Source organism: Alexandromys fortis, unplaced genomic scaffold (assembly GCF_014885135.2).
Source record: "Alexandromys fortis isolate MF-2015 unplaced genomic scaffold, M_Fortis_MF-2015_v1.1 scaffold_106, whole genome shotgun sequence".
Lineage (NCBI taxonomy): Eukaryota > Metazoa > Chordata > Mammalia > Rodentia > Cricetidae > Alexandromys > Alexandromys fortis.
Genome location: NW_026067980.1, coordinates 1,508,152 through 1,529,177, shown reverse-complemented (window position 1 = coordinate 1,529,177; position 21,026 = coordinate 1,508,152). Strand labels below are relative to the sequence as shown.

Genomic DNA, 21,026 nt, shown 5'->3' with positions numbered 1-21,026 from the left:
GCAGCTTATAGAAGAAATGGTTGGATCTGGATCTCGTTCATAAAGCAGCCACTGTTAGTCATGAACAGCAGTCACGAGTGTTTCATATGTGCTAGGTAGCCCTTAATCTTTTATAGAAATCTTGTCTAATGCTTCTCATAACCCCACTGGGAAGGTGTTAATATTATCTCTATTTTCTAGATGGAAAAAATAGCTGTTTAGAAAGATTAAATAATGCCTTGAATCCCCACACTTGGGAGGCAGAGGTAGGCAGATGGATCTCTGTGGGTTTGAGGCCAGTCTGGTCTACAGAGAGGGCGTTCCAGCGACAGCTAGGGCTACTAAGAAAAACCCTGTCTCGAAAAAACAAACAAAAAAGATGAAATAGCTTGTCCACATATGTCAGCTATAACAGNAAAGCAAAGGACACGGTCAATAAGACAAAACAGCCTACAGAATGGGAAAAGATCTTCACTAACCCCACATCAGACAGAGGTCTGATCTCCAAAATATTCAAAGAACTCAAGAAATTGGACACCAAAAGAACACATAATCCAATAAAAAAAATGGAGTACAGACCTAAACAGAGAACTCTCAACAGAGGAATCTAAAATGGCTGAAAGACACTTAAGGAAATGTTCAACATCCTTAGTCATCAGAGAAATGCAAATCAAAACAACTCTGAGATTCCATCTTACACCTGAAAGAATGGCCAAGATCAAAAACACTGATGACAACTTATGCTAGAGAGGTTGTGGGGGAAAAGGAACACTTCTGCATTGCTGGTGGGAATGCAAGCTGGTACAACCCCTTTGGATGTCAGTGTGGCAATTTCTCAGAAAATTAGGAAACACTCTTCCTCAAGACCCAGTAATACCACTTCTCAGTATATATCCAAAGGATGCTCAATTGTGCCACAAGGACATGTGCTCAACTATGTTCATAGCAGCTTTGTTTGTCATAGCCAGAACCTGGAAACAACCTAAATGCCCCTCAACCAAAGAATGGATAAGGACAATGTGGTACATTTACACAATGGAGTACTACACAGCAGAAAAAAAATAATGACATCTTGAATTTTGCAGGAAAATGGATGGAGCTAGAAAATGTTATTTTGACTGAGGACCATTATCTGTTTTAATAACATGTGGTAAGCCCATTGAAGCAAAAGCCAGCAGGCAATGAGCTATCACATTCTTAATTTTCTCCCGACTATGCAATGAAGCAAAAAACTACTTTAGAGCAAGCATGTACCGAAATGTACACGTATTTCAGTTTTCCAGCCGAAGGTAGGTGGGTTACATCCATCTGCCAAATGTCACTGGCTTAAGTCCACGGGGGTTAACTCCTGCAATGGGTGCGTTATAAAAAGGGGCACAAGCGGAACGTTGGATGGTAATTTGTAAGGTTTTAGACTTTAGAGCAACCAGTATGGTGCTGCAGGGACTGAGCATTAAGGTGATGGAGTTTAGAAGCCCTTTCTTCGGGGCTGGCAAGTAATATTCGGGTATGTGCATCTGCGAGCTGACTACCCTCATCCAGGGGTCCAGGTAATTGAGTATGACCTCTAATATGACTCACAAAAAGAGGATCCCGTCTGGACCACAATAAATGCTGCAAACAGCATAATTGTTGTTGTACACGGGACACAGGGTACATATAAAGAGCGGTCTTCAAGGGAACAATAATATGAGACAAGAAAATACTCTCCGTATATAAATTAATTGGCTCATCAGAAAACATTTGCAAGGCTAGAATACAGGCTGCTAGTTCAGCTGCCTGAGCAGAGACATCGCCAACATGTGTTTGGGATATCAGATCTTGAGAAACTACCACGCCATTTCCTTTTGGGGAACCGTCGTAAAAACTGTTCGAGCTCTTGCCAGGGGCCTAGGTTTTACTATCCGTGGAAAAATAACAGGATGATTCTTAAAGAAAGTTAACAAAAAATGTTGGGGATAATGATTATCAATCATTGCATCGGTTTTTAATAAATATATCCAAGATAAGAATATGGGGGAATGGCTTGAATCTTTTCTGGTGCGATAATCAATCCAGCAGTTGCTAGGGCTTGTTGCATATCAGCGAACGCATCAAGCACTTCCTCTAAAAGTTTCTTTAAAATTAATAGAGGGTAGGCTGAAAGCAATCATCAGGCTGCAAAGGAATGGTAAAGAAGCAATCCTTTAGATCAACTACAATAAGATGCCAATCTTTGGGGGTAGCTACGGGAGAGGGGAGCCCTTGCTGCAGCGGCCCCATAATTTGCATGGTTCTATTTACTGCACAAAGGTCCTGAAGCAACCTCCATTTACCAGATTTTTTTATTTATTACAAAAATGGGAGTATTCCAGGGGGACATGGATGGCACTATATGCCCAGCAAGTAATTGTTCTTGTACTAGAGCATGGGCTGCCCACAAGTCTTCTTTCAGTTAGGGACCACTGTTCCACCCATACGGGGTCATCTGACAACCATGTGATAGGTATGGGTGCGGGCGGTGGGACAGTGACCCGCACTAAACATGTCCCAGCTCAGTACGGTCCCCTGAAAGGTGAGTAACCTGGTCATCAGGCGTTAAAGGTGATGTCCGGCCCTGAAGCAAAGCGCCTAGGCCCTGACCAGGTGGCCATGCCATAGCTTTCATCAGAGAGGTGGTTTTTCCTGAGGACACCTTTGTAGGTTGTGTTGTTAAGACAGCCCCCATCTCTGCTAAGAGACCACGTCCCCATAGATTGACAGGCAGACCGGGAAGAACATATGGCTGGAAAACACCCTCACGTCCTTCTCCATCCTGCCATCTCAGTATTTTTGAAACTTTTTTGAGGAGTTGCTTGACCTATTCCTTGTAATCGTGAAGCGCTGCCATCCAGGGGCCAAGCCTTAGGCCAAAACTTCATAGATAGCACTGATACATCCGCTCCAGAATCCAAAATACCCTCAGAAGTTTTCCCTTCTATGTTTATTTTGAGCTGGGGTCACTCACTCAATTGAGCAATTCAAAAGGCAGCTGGCCCTGAGGATCCAAATCCCAGGTTGCTGCGACTCTGTCTGCTAATTGCTTTCTTAGAATTCAGATAAGGAATTAGTACTAATTGAGCTATACACTCACCTTGAGGAATGACCACAACCCCTTGTCAGACAGATGTCATCATCTTGATTTTCCCCTGATAGTCAGAATCCACAATACCTGGGTGTATCTGAATTCCTCTTAAGATAGTACTGCTCCTTCCCAGAATCAGTCCCATAGACCCCGATGGAAGAGTCCCAAGAAGAAGCCCAAGGAAGAGGAAATGCTAGGGACCCAGTGAATTTCCCAAAGAGCAGGGCAGCTATCCTCAAACTGGTGTCCATTAGCTATGTCTCTATCTTCAACCACAATGGTTAGGCATGTGCCTCACTCCCTAATGGAGTTTGTTGGAACTGGAAGGCGTAAGCTAGCTTGGCTATGTAGATTTGGAGAATAGTGTCACCTCATATTTGATGTAATGCATGTAAGTCCTTTTGTCCCTAAAGCTTAGCAGCATGAAGTCCTGATCACACGTGCCAGGACAATAACATCTGAATATCTGAGACTTCGGTGCATGGCCAGGGGTGTTTCCCTCCCTTCTTATTAGCATCAGATTCCCATGGAAACCGAAGGAATCCACTAAGATGAAGTACAGCAACACCCTACCCAGAGAGGGATACCTAATTGGTCACTCCTTTGTTCCTGCTGGCCTTACTTTCAGAATGAGCTTTAGGATCTCCCAGAAAAGCAGCTGCAGGTTTGACAGTTTATGGCTCTCCAAAACTATCCATCAGATACTGTTTACTCAGGGCAAGCATTATGAAACTCAGAGAAGAAGGGTAAGCCCATTGCTTCCCAGAAGTCAAACCCTACCACTGAAAGGCCTAGCTCAAGCACTGCCTCCTCCAGGCACTTCCCCACCCCTTCCCGGGACTCACTGTGCCTTCCCTAGAACCATTTACTTCTCCATGTTTTATACGAAGACAGAAGGTGAGCTTCCTTCTACCTCTCTATGGTCTCCCCGAGTTCTCCATTCTCTCTCCCAAGCAGCCTGCTCAGTCTTGCCAATGTGTTTATGATTACCGAAAGAATACCCCACAGTAACTTGGTTTTCTCCAAACACCGATGACATCACAGGGAATACGAAGGGCTCCCCAGAATACAATAGAAGGTCCAGAGAATGGAATAATGGCACCACCAGCAGCAGGTCCTCACCTGTTAATCAGATTCTGTAATTCAGTCCAAGCTATACTGCGCTTCCCAGGAGCCTTCCCAGAAACACAAGGGAAGACCTTAATCACCTCCTCGTTACAAAGCCAGAGACTCATCTCTACTTCACTAGAATATAGTCACTACTTCATGGATTGGAAGTTGAAGACTCACTTCCAAACATATCTCAGGAAGGTGGCTTATCCCCTTCTTGAGATCTCTGATCAACAACATGAGAAATAAAGACTTCTAGTTAATTAAGTCAGGATTCTGGGGAGCAAAGTTTATTCCCCCGAAGGCAACAAGCACATTACGGATGACCCCATAATGCTGTTACAATGTGCTGGTGGGATGGGAGATTGTGGGTGTCCTGTCAGAACAAAGATAAATCCCATAGCTGGTAAAAATTACCACAAAACTTCATCAGAATGGATTCCAGTTATCATAAATTATTTCTCCATGGTTTCCAATGAGACCTAGGGCCTGCTTCCTTCTGCCCTTCTCTGGTCTCTCCACACTGTTCATTCTCTCTCCCAAGTAGACTCCTCAGCCTTGACAACATGTCTATAGGCGAATTGTAGAGTCACTGAATGAATGTTCTAAGGGCAGTTGGTGTTGCTACAACACTAGTGACATCACAGGGATTCCTAGAGCTCTCCAGGATACAATAGCATTTCCAGAGAAGGCACTGCTGATGTCACGGGGAACAGCCTTTACCGCCCTGCTAATTACTTCTCCCTGGACTGGCCAGAAGCCCAGGTTCCCTTTCCAGGTGCCTCTCTTGGAACATAGAGGAAGCCATTCAGCACCTCCTCCTTCCAAAGCCAGATTTCCCTTAGCTTGATTGGAAGGCCCATAGTACTTCCCATGCTGGGAATTGAATTATACTTTCCAAACAAAAGCGCAGAAATGTCTCATTTTCTTCTTCAAAATCCCTCTATTCATCAATATGAACAATTAAATATTGCTGAGAAGCCATGTTAGGATGTAGGTAGATGAGGAAAGGTCACCTTCCTCAAGTACAAGAGTTACAAAGCACATTCAGGAATAACCTGCAAGGACGGTTACAGTTTAGGATTTGGGTTACGTGTACAGTCAAGGAAGCCATGTGATTAGCTTTAGAAACTATCCCCAGGATTCCTTAGCAGATAGAGATGGCACCTATCAGGGTGCTGGCAAAAGTGTGATGATCAGTTGGCAGAGGAAATGGAAATAATGGACCCATCCAGAGAACAAGCTCTCAGGCTGAGTGTGGTGCTCTCCATTCTGGACCAAAGACACCAAAGAAGGATATGTTACAGGCCTCTGTGAGTTATAGGGAGATTCTGCCTTTTGGGTGAAAAAGAAACAGTAGTGGGAAAAATAAACACAACAGCTGTAGACATGTTTCAGTTGGCAGAGTGCTTGCTTAGCTCGTAGAAGGTCCTGGGTTCAATGACTAGTGCTGTCTTCATTGTCCTTGGGGGCCCTCCCTCCTTAAAATCCTAGCCCTTGTGAGGTGAACGCAGGATGATAAAGCTAAGGGCGCACCTGCAAAGCTAGTGTGGGGACAGCCTGGGAGACAGGAGACCCTGTCACAACAAACAAAATAGAAACATACCCAATCTTCAAAGCCTCCCCTACCAATCCTTTCGATTGAAAAGAACTTACCATTCTCCCTACCACTCTTATTTTAGGGAGACGGGGGGGCGGGGGGGGGAGGTGAAGTGATCTTTCTAATATAAGGCCCTTACTCTTGCCTTTCCTTAGGTCCACATAGAGACCAAATGGAAGAGGGTATGGCCGTCTGAACTGCTGAGTAATATCCACTGCTGCCAGCATAGTACTGTGCCCATGACAAACTCTGCCTTTCCCTGAGTGATGCTGTCACACAGGAAGTGTCAGGGATTGAGGCCCAACCCCCTGCCCCACCCCTTCAAGGGACTAGACAGAAGCCATCAGAGACACCCCACCTCCTTCACCAGAGATTAAATCAAACTGATCTACTCCAAATCTGGGTGGGCATTGAACCACAGATGATACCCCACTCCCTTCACTCAGAGTTCAGCTTAGGGTGTAGTTCAGGCACTTACATTCCAGTTTAGTATCTTGGTGTACTGCCCAAGGCTTAGATTTGATATAGGACTGGGTGCAGCTAAGGAACCTGCTGCTATCAGTAAGAGGGGACTCTGCCCAGGACCCCTGTCTATAAGAAACTTTAGGGGAATCACCCCTCTTCTTCTTCACAATGTTAATGATGTTGGACAATCTTCACTTGGTAGCCACAGTCCTTCAAATTGACTCACATTACTAGGAAACTAGAAGTTTATATTTCATTTGCTTTTAAGGCAGGAAAATTCATATATACAGTGCAGAGCCAGGGACTACCCACTCCACCCGGGACCTCATATCCTAGCTGATTTTCCAGGAATGCTTTGAAGCTTGTTTCCTTAGTGCTACAGCTTCCGGTTTCAAAGTAAAATAACAAGAAACACTGCATATCTCTCAGACACAACAAATCACTGTAATGTACTTACATGAGTACATTAAAAAAATAAGAGCAGAAGGAGATACTTCCAGACATCCTCTGCTTCAGGACTGCCACAGCAACACATTGTGTTGAAAGACCCTCTGTTTCAAGGGCTCTTGGAGACACCCCCAGAGTCAATAAACCAGGCCAGTGGATGCAATCAGCAGGAGAGGCTTCTTTATTAATCACAAGCGCTTGAGGGTGACGCAGCAGCAGCTCTGACCACAGCAGCTCTGGCTACCTGAGCACCCCGAACAAACTTTTCAGCAGCTTTTATAAGATTTTACAGGTTACATAATGGGGGTGCATAGCAACAGCAATTTCATTGGTTCTTCAAATGGAGGGCTTAGCTCAAGCTGGGGACAGCCCCGTGTCTGTCCTTAAAATTTCCACGAAAAACCACAAGGCTAGATCAAGCATACTTCAGCAAGTTGACAGTTTTGATAAAGTGTCCCAGGGGGCTGATTGTTCCCTCTCCTTTGCCCAGTCAGCGAGTCTGCAACCCATAGATATCCTGTTTTAGCATCAGCTGAGCCTGGGGACTTTCCGTCTATAGCTCAGCTCAGTTTAGCAGAATTTAACAGGGTACTTGGGGACGGGGGTCTTTCGGGGGTCTTTCAGTGTAGTTTATTTTTTGGTGCTAGGGATGAGCCCAGGAACTCAGAGATAGTTACCATGATTTGCTCTACAACCCTGGTTCCATAAAGTCCTCTACTGCATTAGAGGCTTATCAGGAAAGGGTCATGAAAACAAAGTGCAGTACTGTGTGGGGAGGAAGCAAACACCCACAGCAGCTTCTCCTCACACTCCTACCTAAGAGCAGGTAACTTACTGTGTGTGTTTGTATGTATGCATGAGTGTGCTAATGGAGATAAAATTCAGGGCCCACGCATGCTAGGCAAGCACTCTATAACTGAGCTACATCCCCAGTCCTACTCCCTGGAAATGGCTCCAGAAACGGCACTGGAATGGGTTAGGAAACCAACACTGCAAGTCACCGTGGGCATCCTGGTTTGGCAAAGACCAGTTTTTTTTTTTTTTTTTTTTTTTTTTTTTTTGTAGAATAAGACTCGGGACATGGATAAAAACCATGTTCAAGTTTTTCTCCTCCAGTGACAGGTTGTGTTGAAATTCTCACACTGAGAAATTACTAAAACATCTGGTCCCCATCAGCACACATGAATCTTTTTTTTTTTTTTTTTTTTTTTTTTTTTTTTTTTTTTTTTTTTTTTTTTTTTTTTTTTTTTGAGACAGGGTTCCTCCATAGATTTTTGATTCCTGTCCTGGAACTAGCTCTTGTAGACCAGGCTGGCCTCAAACTCACAAAGATCTGCCTGCCTCTGCCTCCTGAGTGCTGGGATTAAAGGCGTGCGCCACCACCGCCTGGCTCACATGAATCTTTTTGTGGTGACACCTTACTTCCTTGTTGTGAGGAGCGGAGGGGCACTTCCCGCCACCTGGCTAGCTTTACCTGAAATAATTACATGGAAACTGTATTCTTTTAAACACGCCTTGGCCTATTAGGTCTAGCCTCTTATTGGCTAGCTCTTACATATTGATCTAACCCATTTCTAATAGTTTGTGTAGCACCATGAGATGGCTTACCAGGGAAGATCTTAACCTGCGTCTGTCTGGAGTGGGAGAATCATAGCAACTGCCTGATGCGGCTTTTTTCTCCCAGCATTCTGTTCTGTTTACTCTGCCTACCTAATTTTCTGTCCTATCAGGCCAAGCAATTTTCTTTATTAATTAACCAATGAAGGCAACAGATAGATACAAGACCTACCTCCATCACTTCCTGTCCAGGTCAGTCCTCACAGAAGTGTGGTTTATATGCCATACATGTTCTCTGACTCTGAAGACAGTGGGTTTCAACAACTCTGACAATCTGGAGCCTCTGTTCTCTCACACCTTGCAGGTCAGCAGGTCGGAGAGCAGCATCACGTGCCTCCTGTCGATGCTCATGCCGTGGTTGACTCCCATGTACTGGATCTCATTGATGGTGGTTGTTCAGGCAGCCTCAATGCCCAGTCTTCTCCACCTAAGGAGAGCTTGGAGTGAGTAGACTGGTGTAGGCGGTCCTTCTGTTTGTGTGTTGCTTTCATTGGATAATGAATAAAGAAACTGCCTTGGCCTAGTTGATAGGGCAAAACTTAGGTAGGTGGAGAAGACAGAACTGAATTCTGGGAGACAGGGAGCAGAGAGAGAAACGCCATGGAGCCGCCAGGTCAGACATGCTGAATCTTTCCCAGTAAGACATCCCTTTGTGGTGTTACACAGATTACTAGATATGGGTTAAAGCAAGATATGAGAGTTAGCCAGTAAGAGGCTAGAGCTAATGGGCCAGGCAATGTTTAAAAGAATACTATTTGTGTGTTGTTATTTCGGGTGTAAAGCTAGCCATGCGGGAGCCGGGCAGGACGAAAAACAGGCCTGCCCGCAGCTCCTTCTACAGTAGGTGGCTAAGAGAAAAAAACAGAATGTTATTATTGGCCCTATGAATGGAGCTAGCCATGGGAAGGGTCATTAACTTTCAGAAATAATGGGACAGAGAAGTGCCCTGGTTGTAGAGGAGGGGCATGGGTGAACAAGTGAGACAAGAGAGTGCATATGACATTTAAAACCAGATTTTAGTTGTTAGGTAGGTGTCCATTTGAGCCAGGAGAGGTGGTACCAATGGTGAAGTTCCAGGAGCTGGTGCAGGTGCTGGCATTGTCTGGAGAGCTCTCTATAAGTTGGTCTTGGCCCAGACAGCAGAAGTGACCTGTAAAATACGTTTGAAAATGGGTGGGGTTAAATTAGGCTGTGGAGACTGTTAGTTTTCACTGGACCAGATAAAGAAAATTAGAAACTCTGAGCCTCTAAAGATACATTTAAAACCTGTTAATCCTGGGCTATGAAGCCCGTGAAAGAGGCACACCTGTCTGTGGGCACACCTGTCTGTATTTTTAACAGGAAACTTAACAAATGAAGTAATGAACTCCCAGTACCTTAAGTCCTCAAATGCCATCAGACAGATCTGAGAGGGAGAAGTAAGCAGAAATGAGACAGCTTTCTTTTTAGTTATGCAGGCAATCCCGAGTCTCTCCATAATCTCTGGCGAATACCAGTCTTAGAAGCAGTGCTTGCCTTCAGCTCCTGAGTCCAGGAGGCCCAAAGTTTTTCCTGTGGGGGTAGGGTTTAGTCGACCTGTCTTGGCAAGATAAGATAATAGATACCCCATTGTGGTGTCCAGGAAATTGATGAGGTGGAAGGGGCTTTTTGCTGTGTGGGTGGCTTTGCCACATCCAAAGGCAAGCTTCCGGGTGAAAGGTCTTCTGTAACCGTGTATCTTCTTGGAGGAGCTGGAGGATGCTGCAGGAGCTGGCACGTCTCTGTCATAAGACGTTCTTTTGTTAAAATCCATACTCTGAGATTTGTAAAGGCACTTGAGAATCAGGGTACCATTACCTGGTTGGTATATCCAAATTAGTCTTAAGTTCAATTTAGACATATAGTTTACCCAGTTAGTTAAGTTTACTGGTGCTAGTAGAGGAAAGAAGATTAGAAGGAATATTTTAGTAAGTCAAAGTATATGAGAATCAGAATGTCTCCTTGGTAGGGCCAGCACACATGCATACTCTTACCAAAGATGGCGTGGAGGATTTTGCCTTAACCAAAATGGTTGTTAGTCACATGTTTGCATTTTTTCCAGAGCTGTTGTAATCTGGAGTTACAAGTTTTTTACAGATTTTAAAACAATCACACATACACACACAGACATAAAACAAGCATACTGTGGTCACATTATCTACACATACGTCAGACAGACAAAAGTTTTTTTTTTTTTTTTGGAAACCGTAGTCAGCTGACCAACTTCAAATCCTGGTGTAGGCTGCAGAAGCCAGGCAAGCACACAGGTGGTCCCATTAAAGACCAGATTAACAGATGCTGTAAGGGAGAGCAAAACCATAAAGATGGAAAACCTATGCAGTTTTAGTGTGGAAGGACCAGGGGAATGGATCCATTGTGGAGAATCCCAGCATGATGCAAACAGCTAGAGAAGCAGGGAGGGGGAGCAGAGAAGGGGAGTTCCGGGAGCACAGCATCCAGAAACCATGGCACATGGGGGCCTTGTTTCTTTCATGCTGGCAAAAACTTTTAGGCATTAAGGATCCTAAGGTGTCAGATAGCCCCAATTTAAAAAAGATTTTGTAAAAGGCAGCCCAAGGATTTTGGAGATCAGTCTCTGAACTGTAAGCATTTATTGCTTTTAGGTCTATGCCAGAACTCGGGACTCAAAACCTAGTGTACTGCATTCACTGTGATAGACTTTGGGTCAAAAAAAGAGAGGTGTGAGAAATTCCTTGAAAGGATATGTCTTTATTAAGGAACCCCACAGAGACAAGGCAGGCCTTTGTCCTCCAGAATAAGGCAGGTCCTTGTCAAGTCAGGCTAGGCACTTGGCATGGCTGTAGCTTCAACAGAATGGCCCAAACTGTGTGAGGCTCTGGGCCTCTAAGGCAATGACTTGAAACTCAGAACTTACCCAGACGAAGCTGATCTTAGCCTGGTAGAGAGCAGGTGCAGGGGAGAAAGGTGTTTTCCAACACATGGCTCTGGGCCAGTGGGAAAAACAGCCCCCTTGATGGAAGCTCCAGATGAGATGTTTTTGTGCCCCAACAAACCTCTGTACTGACACAATAATCCAAATCAAACCAAATTAGAAAAAGCCCAGGTTTAATGAAAGTGGTGCTCTCAGGTGAAAATGGGAAGGGAGACCAAAAAACCATATGTTTGTTCTCTGGGTTGCTGTTTATATACCCCGTGGGAGTGGTCTTGGGCATCTCTGAGGAGGGGTCATCATTTGGTAGGCTTTCTTGGGGGTTGAGTGATGTGGGAGTGATTTCTTATTAATAAAGAAACTGCCTCGGCCCTCATAGGACAGAAAATTAGGTAGGCGGAGTAGACAGAAGAGAATTCTGGGAAAAAGAAGCTGAGTAAGAGTCGCCATGATTCTCCCACTCCAGACAGACGTAGGTTAAGATCCTCCCTGGTAAGCCAGCTCGTGGGCTACACAGAATATTAGAAATGGGTTAGAACAATATGTAAGAGCTAGCCAATAAGAGGCTGGAACTAGCCGGGCCAGGCAGTGTTTGAAAGAATACAGTTTCCGTGTAATTATTTCGGGGCATAAGCTAGCCATGCGGGCGGCTGGGTGCCAGGGACGCAGCGCTGCCGCTCCTATTTCAACAGTTGAGGCTGTACTGAAGTAACTCCCAGGAGAGTGGGCTTGAGATGAGAACTTTCTACCCAAACAGAAAGTGATGTAATATCATGTGATCAATTTATGACATTAAATGTTAAATAAGAAGAGGGAGTAGAGAGATGGCTCAGCAATTAAGAGCACTGGGTGTTGTTACAGAGCCCCGGGTTTAATTCCCAGAACCTACATGATAACTAACTATTTGCTGTAACTCCAGTCTTAGGCATCTCCTTCCATCTCCTGGCCTCTGTAAGTACTGTTCACAGGCACATACAAGCAAAACACCCATATAACTACATTTAAAGAAAAAAGTTTAAAAAAGGAAAGGATGGAATTCTCTACAGTGATGTCACAACCCCGAGACAGACAGAAGCCAGGGGCAGTTAAAATGAACTCCTTCTGATCTTGCATGGAAGCATCTGTGGTCTTCTGCTGAGCCAGCCAGTTCAGAAGTAAAAGAAGCTTTGTTCTGAGGTTAACAGAGCTCATCATAACCATTCATCTAAGAGCAGAGTACACAGGGCTATTAAGTGCCCTTTCCTTGAAGTTTTCTGTATTTATGTTCTCTATCTTTTGTATCGGTGAGAACTGGGGCATCAGTACAGTTATCTTTTAGATCAAACATCAAGATTGACAGGTCACACAGGCTCCTGAGAAATCTACTTTCACTGTGTCATTTCCTGATTTTCAGCTAAGAACTTGTTGTTGTAATTTTAACAAGTGGCTCAAAAGAAGAGCTCACGTGGAGGGGCTTTTATTAGGGGAAAAGGAATGTGGACAAAAGGGGGGATGGGGAAACCAGCCTCTGGAGACAAAAGAGAGAGGTGGGGTGGGGGTGGGAGGCAGAGGCAGGCAGAGAGAGAGAGAGAGAGAGAGAGAGAGAGAGAGAGAGAGAGAGAGAGAGAGAGAGGGATGGATGTGAGAGACCCTTAAGGACCCCCCCTCAGAACCCGCAGCTGGCCTGCTCCCGTGAGAACATCCTGTTTGAGAGACCCTCAGGACCTGCAGCTTGCTACTCCTGTGAGAACATCCTGTTTGCTTGAAAGACCTACAAGACCCCCTCCCCATACCATTTATGCCCTCTGCCCCATCTGTAATTTGCTTTTTGGCCGCCCTCTTTCCTATAAAAAGACCTTTCCCCAGTCTGCAGGCGCGCAAGTCCTCCGAAAGACTTTGTCATCCACAGGTACCTGTGTTTACCCAATAAACCTCTTGCTATTTGCATGTGGTCTCGGTCTGTTCCTTGGCTTCGGGGGAGTCTCCTCTCGAGGGAAGTCCTCTCCGAGGGTCTTTCACTAAGTTTGGCCAATCACAGGTATCCTGTTTTCCTAAGCAAACAGGATGTTCTCATGAGAGTGGCCAGCTGCAGGTCCTGAGAGGGTCCTGAGGGTCTCAAGCAAACGGGATGTTCTCATGAGAGCTGGCTAGCTGCAGGTTTTGGGGGGGGGGTCTGTAGGGTCTTTCACTTAGAATGACAGCAGTTCACAAAAGGAATAGTCTGTCCCCTTGAGTAATCTAACAAAAGACCAGATGGGGAAGGGCAGGGCCAGAATCTGGGAAATGGAATGAACAAACAACTTTGTCCATTGTCACTACCTGATCTGTTTCAAATAACCTGTGATATTTATGCTCTAAAAACGGCAGAGTACGTAATTAACTTTGCCTATATAAGCTTGCTGGAATTTTGCTTGGTGTGCTCAGTCGTGTCCCCCCCCCCCGCCCCCCCAGTCTTAAGACACCTGATGGCGCTATCGAAATAAAACCTCTTGCTCTTGCATCTGCTGGACTGGATTATTGAGTCTAGGGACTTCCCTCGTGGCCTTAGAAATTCTAGGGTCTTTCAGATGGAAAGGGAGAGAGAGGGAGTGGGAGGTGGGCAAGGCTCACCTTTTAAAAGGGAAAGTATGGGAAGTGTGCAGGAGGTGCTCCCAGTGGCTGCAGCTGAGGACACATCTGTCAGGAACCCAAGGGCAGGCCAGCACAGATGCCTCAATACTAACACTTGTGGTACAAGATGAACACGCCAGAGGCGTTTCTTTCCATCGTTTTTATAATTTATATGTTTCTGCATGACTTTGAAGCACGAATGCCCCGAAATGTCTTCGCTTTTACGTTGTGATTATGTTCAGAAATGGGTTTGTTAGCCGAGTCTGCTTAGGGATAGGCTGAAATCTACTTGAATGTGTACAGACTCCCTAAGTAAAATCCACACGCTTCCTTTGTTCAGGAAAAGCTTTGTTTTGGAAGTAACTCCCATGCTTTTCCTGTTTCCTGCAGCTAAGGATGTTTCTCCTCTCTTCTGTATTGACTGTTGTGATAGCTAATCTTGGAAGTCAAACCGGCTACAAGTGGCAAACTAGTGAGTCACCTTGTGTCAAGGAGAAGGGGAAGTGCCTCTGGAGAGCAGGAAGATAGCAGGGTCTACTATTGGAGGCAGGGACAAGTGCTATGGAAACGCATCTCTGCTGATTCTGAAAAGGGTTTTCAGATGAAAGGCAGGGCCTGGAAACATTGTACTGTGTCTTTAAGCACAGTATAAACCTATGGGAGGTGCTCTTGTCACTCAGGCCTCACTAGCCAATCAGATTCTCTAGTTGACCTGTCAGTCAGAAATTGTGCCGGGTCCTTCCGGCCCCAATTTCAAGCTTTGAATAGAAGCTGGCGCCGGTGGTTTTGTGTGCTGTGCTAAGTGTTGCTGCTGGCAGCTGAGCAGACGGCATGGGAAAGCTGGAAAGCCAGGACATGGTGAGCTTGGGGGCTATCCCCAGACAGGGAGGAGCGGCTAGTTGAGTCACGGGAGCCCGTGTGGTTCATCTTCCTCTGGCTGTGTGGTAGCCAGTGATCGGATGCAGAGTTCAGTATATTCCTGCCTGGGTCTGCATCATCCAGCGTGCTTCTGTTGGTCCTTAATACTCCGGCGTGGTCTGAGTGGTCCTGCATGTTCTTTGTATTTCCTGGGCCGACTGGCAGTCTCTGGGCAACTTCACTCTCCTGACTGCGTCTGTGCAGAGCATTGGGAGCGGGACTGTGCTTTGAAATATCCTTGTTGATATCACCATGAAATGCCGGCGCCCTTAGTGCTTGTATTGGCTCTCTGTAACACAGATTTGCCAAGGTTGGAGAGCCGTGGTCCCTCTATTGTCTTTCAGAAGTTCTGCACTTTTAACATTTAACATTTAGCTTTAGGATCCATCTGGAGTTAATTCTGTGGAGCTTGTAAATAGTATCTCCTGTATAGAGTCGCACTCCGCTGCTACTGTGGTGTAGAAGAGTAGAATTGACGGTATAAGGACTTACCAGTTCTTAGGAAACACTAAGTCACAAAGTAGAAAGCAGGTAAGGGTGAGCTGCATCCCAAATATTCCAAAGCAGCGTGGTATGCTAACCGCACGTGTTAGAGATTAGAATAAGATGTAAATGTTCCCCAGGATCAACCAGCTACATTCCCAAAACCACGGAGACAGCCCTGTTTTACAACCAGCAGAAGTACCCATCCCTCCATTAAAAAAAACCATCCTTTTAATGCTGCTCAAGCGACCATTCCAGGGTCACAACCCCATTAAGTCCTGTTGTGCCATAAAAGTATATTAATTCTAGAACATTGGCATTTCTAGTCTTTTTGAAAAGTGATTTGGAGTCAAAGTCTCCGACGCTATTGAAGTGTATTTGAACCCTGTCTGTAGCCCCACAAGGCATTGCCCTTGTTGTCCTCTTGACTAAACACTAAACCTTGGATTGCATGTCTGCAGCACCACAGCTTTCTAAAATTCCCAGTTTGAGCCACATAGTGGACTGTCCATTGCAGAACAGGGAAAGGATTTGCGTGTGGAGTACTGGCTCCTCCATTCAGACCAGAAGAGGAGGAGCACTGCCGGGAGAAAACAGATTAGATAATAGCTAGGTCGCAGACTGGAGCTGAAGGCAGTGAACTGCAGGGCTCTCCATTACAAAGGACTGAGGGGGCATGGTGAGTGACTTTCTCTGTAATTTCGCTGCAGGTATTAATTCCTTCCATGTGAATGAAGACAGACAGAATTGGTGGGTGTACAATTTAGGGAGGGTCGCTTGAACTACAGTTAGCAAAGCTGTGCAGATATGTACACTCCTGGTTGACACGGTTAAGTCAGCTGAGATGTTTGAGAAACAGTTGAATGTGACTCCCTGTGTTAGATTACAGCACTCAGTGGCTACCCTTTTACGTGGAAGCTGAGCAATCTCTTCCATTGTCGGTCTGTGCCCACTCTTTCACAGCTGACCTCCTGTGGGCATACTACACCTAGTCTGCCAATATAGTCTCTTATTAATGGCATTCTCTCTATCAGGGAAGGGCCTACTCTATATCATAGTCACTCTAGATAAGGGTTCTTCCTACTATTTTTTATCATTTTAAGACATCAATTATTGGTATTATTTTTAACATTCATTTTATTTAAATGCATTGCTGCTTTATTTATTCAATGTTTCCAAGTTAAATAATTTCATTCTATTTTTTCTTAAGTGCTGTTTATTTATTTATATATTTATATCAGTTTAGAGGCTCACAGCTCCCTTTGGGGGATCAAATGACCCTATCACAGGACTGGTCTAAGCCCATCAGAAATTACAGATATTTATATTATAATTCATAACAGTAGCAAAAATATAGTTATGAAGTAGCAGTGAACATAATTTTATAGGTGGGGGGGTCACCACATCATGAGGAACTATATTAAAGGGCCATGTTGAAATAAGGAGCGGCGGGGCTGTGTCCCCAGCACCCCGGCCGCCTGCTAGCTTATGCCCCGAAATAACAACACACAAACTGTATTTTAAACACTGCTTGCCCATTATATCTAGCCTCTTCTCGGCTAACTCTCGCACCTGGACTAGCCCATTTCTAATAATGTGTGTAAGTACCCCAAGGTGCACTTACCGGGAAGATTCTAGCCTACGTCCATCCTGGGTCAGAGCTGCATGGGAGAGCAGAGCCTGGCGTCTCTGCTCCAGAGAGCAGAGCTGTCAAGTCTATCCGGGAGAGCTGAGCATGGCATCTCTGCTCCAGAGAGCAGAACTGTCAGGTCTGAGCTCACTTCCTCTTCCTCCCGCATTCCATTCTGTTTACTCCTCCCATCTTCCTCCTGTTTACTCCTCCCACCTATGTTTTAACCTATCAGGGCAAGCAGTTTCTTTATTTAATTAACCAATGAAATCAACAGATTGATATATGACACTCCCACATCAGGGCCACAGCATTAGGAAGATTGAGAACAATTGGTTTATATTAATGTCTCCTATAGCTCAGGCTTGCGTCATACTATGTAACTGAGAATTGCTTTGAACACCTAATCCTGCCTCTGCTACCCAGTGCTGGAAAGACAGTCCAGCAACTCCTTCCAAGCTGGACCTCGACTGGCCTGTGTGAAAGAGAAAGAGAACAGTGAATGAGTATTCTCCAGCTTCTGTAGACTTTATTGTGAATTTACAAGTGAACTGGAACCTGTGTAAGAATTGAGTTCGTTGACCAACTGTAAAGCCAGTGTATTCACAACAGAAAAAGGATGGGCAAGAAGGAGGGTAGAAGCTTTCCTGTTGTGACGGTAGTTGACATTAGCAATGAGTAGTGAGGCAATCAACTTTAGATGTTCCACAAATGTGCTGACTGGCCATTTCGTGGACCCGCAGACCATGCATACAAGAATCTATATAAAGAATTGAACTTATCATTAAACCTAATTACTGTAGTTACAGTAATTCGAGTAAAGTGGAGCTGGATAAAATGGTGTGGCCTTGCCTATCATGACTGTATTTTCCAGGTTTAAGATGTATACTCCGAGAAAAATGATGTGAGTGAAAGACCCTCACCCATTTGGGTGCAGGCCCAAGAGGGAGAAGCCCCATGACTCAATTAACCAGTCCAGCAGATGCAAGAAGCAATAGGCTTTATTAATGATAGCGCCACCAGGTATCTCTAGTCTCCAAAAAGGTAGAGCACCCCGAACAGCGATTCTAGCGAGTTACTTGTATACATATGGAAGACATTCTCACTCATGCACCAACATATGCCAAAAAATAGCAACAAATTTGTTTTCAAAAGTGCTTGTGAGGGGCTGGAGAGATGGCTCGCGGTTAAGAGCATTGCCTGCTCTTCCAAAGGTCCTGAGTTCAATTCCCAGCAACCACATGGTGGCTCACAACCATCTGTAATGAGGCCCACAGGAAGAATACTGTATAAATAAATATTTAAAAAAAAACAAAAACAAAAGTGCTTTGACTTATAAAGCAATTAGAGTAAAACAAGTTGCTTTAGGTGTCCACTGATTCTTTAAAAATCTGTTATCTTGCATTTTGTTTTATAATGTTTTTATTTCCTCACTCTGATTGCAGACTTACAGGCAATCATCAATCAGGCAGAGCAAAATGGTGTCTAAGTGATCCTAACAGACGTCCTTTTCTTTACTATAAGATAATGAGATTTTTTTTTTTTTTTTTAGTATTCAAAACTATTTTCTATGAAGTTAAGGCATGAGAAGGTTTTAAGTGAATCTCTCCAATTTTGGTGGAACAGCCCTCCTTACCCAAGCCATTTTCTGTTATTGGTAAAGGAGAAAGAACTGAAATCAGTGCTGGTCAGTGATTTCTTAGAGTTTGATTTTGGTTAGAATCTTGTAGTTTTTTTATTTAAAGGAGCATAATATATCTTTGTGTCTTTGTTTTCAGTGCTACCCACCACCTATGTTGTTGATTTTATTCATTGTTATCTAAGTATATTGTTTATTTTCTGGAAAATAATGGTCTCACCAATTTTGTATTCAGATTTCTCATGTTATGAGTTCCTTGAGTTTTTGTTGGTTTGGGAAGATTCTGTGGAGAGACGATTTTAGTTTTCTCTTGTTTATCTTAGATGTTTGCCTCTTTCCATTTCCTGGCATATCTATCTTCATGTTTGTGTTTTTGCTGCTTAAGTGATTGATATGATTAGTACATTGCCTTTGGGTCTTTAAAACCTTCTTGTATATTATTGTCTCTTTCTTCTAATTAGCCTCAGCTCTCAGCATGGCATAGCTTAGAGTGATCTGAGACAATACCAATTGAGAGTGTGCCTAGATCAGAATGTCTGATTAAGGTGTCTGAGAGAGATTGTGTTGATTTTTGATTGATATAGGAAGGCTTGAAAGACCCTACAGACCGCCCCCCCAAAACCTGCAGCTAGCTGGCTCTCATGAGAACATCCTGTTTGCTTGAGACCCTCAGGACCCTCTCAGGACCTGCAGCTAGCCACTCTCATGAGAACATCCCGTGTTTGCCTAGGGAAACAGGATACATGTGCCAAACCTAAAATATCAGCAGTTTACAAAAGAAACAATTCCCCCTATATAGGACCCCAGCTTAACTGCTGTAACATCATTTTACAAGGCTCTTGACAAACAAATGTAAGTGCAGAGTGAGGTCAGGGCCTCTGGCTGCAAAGCAGGATATTTATGACAGGATGTCTGTCACCATACCATTTATGCCCCCTGCCCCATTCTAATCAGACCAATAACCATGCATCTGCTTCTGTAATTTTTTGGCCGCCTTCTTTCCTATATAAAGACCTTCCCCCAGTCTGCAGGCGTGCAAGTCCTCCAAAGACTTTGTTGCCCGCAGGTACCTGTGTTTACCCAATAAACCTCTTGCTATTTGCATCCGTGTGGTCTCGGCCTGTTCCTTGGCTTCGGGGGAGTCTCCTCTCGAGGGAAGTCTTCTCCGAGGGTCTTTCAGGCTCTTCCACTGAGTGGGCAATATCTCTGAGGAAGCAGTCTTGGGATGGATAGGAGAGCTAGCCTGAGCACAAGACAGTGACAAATCAAGAGGGAAAGCCAGAAAACAATGGTTCCACATTTTGCCTTTAGTTATTAACTTGAGTTTCTATTCTAAGCTCTCATAAGAAGGAATTGTAAAGTAGGTTTAACAACCAAATAAACACGTTCATTACCTGAGTTGCTTTGGATTGCATACTTTAATAACAGCAACAGGGAAGAAAGTTGGAAAAAAATTGGACTCAAAGGGGATTTTGTTGCTGCAAAGGAACTTGGAATATTGACTCTTATAAGAATGCTGAAGATATCAGAAAACTGGACAAAGAGCTGTTCTTGTAGGGCCTAGAAGATGGGAATGTTGAGAGTAATGGCAGACAGTGGAGGTCAAGGTCATAGGATTTTAGTGGGCAATAGGCTCTGCAGGGAACCACGGAGTTGGCCTGACCTAACTGCCTCGAGAGACCTGTGTCATAGGATTTTCAGGTTAAAGTCCATGGTCCCTGGGTCACAATATACCTCCCAGTTCCCAACATACTGTTGAATTCCCTCAGGCAGTGAAGCATTCAGGCTGATTTGTGCTCTTTGTTTGATCCCTTAGTAGTCAAGGAATCATGAATGCTTAACAGGACAATCAAACTTAGACATTAATCTTGTATATGCTGTATAGTTTGCAAACTTCATTATATCCCGGTTTAGTCAGAGGTCACTTGGTCATTTCCCCACTACCCAGACCCGTAATAATTATATAGAAATTGTATTACTTATATAATACTGCATATCCAATAGCTTAGGCTTCTTATTAAGTAACTTTTACATCTTAAATTAACCCATTTTTATTAATCTGTGTATCGCCACATGTCCGTGGCATACCAGTAAGGTTCCATTCAGCATCTTTCTCCTTCAGTGGCTACATGGCATCTCCCTGACTCTGCCTTTTCTCCTCTATCTCTGCTTAGAATTCCTACCTTGTTCCATTCTGTGCTGCCATAGGCCCAAAGCAGTTTCTTTATTAACCAATGGGAATAAAACATATTCACAGCATACAGAGGGGAATCACATATCACCTCCCATTTTCTGTCTAAATAAAAAGGAAGGTTTTAACTTTGATATAGCAAGATTACATATAACAAAACAATTATCAAGCAAGAATTATAGTTACAATATTTAGTCTATTTACATTTGGCAAGTTAAGGAAAATACTCTATCATCTATTCTATCTTTGTGAGTCTGAAGTTTTATATCTAATCTATCTTTTATAATTATAACTGTCTTTCTTCAACTCCATCAAAGACTCCAGAA

General features: G+C 44.2%; 1 protein-coding gene across 4 annotated transcripts in view; it reads left to right on the top strand.

The window, feature by feature from the left end:
* Positions 1-14,595: 14,595 nt before the first annotated feature.
* LOC126511205 (zinc finger protein 431-like) overlaps positions 14,596-21,026 on the top strand; it is a 42,404-nt gene continuing 35,973 nt past the window's right edge. For 2 of the 4 annotated variants that reach the window (XM_050158233.1, XM_050158232.1), the window contains exon 1: positions 14,596-14,697. In XM_050158233.1, the coding sequence (XP_050014190.1) occupies positions 14,671-14,697 (27 nt within the window). In that variant the 5' untranslated portion in view covers positions 14,596-14,670. The remainder of the gene's footprint in view (positions 14,698-21,026) is intronic. The other 2 variants (XR_007594619.1, XR_007594618.1) reach the window with 1 other exon arrangement.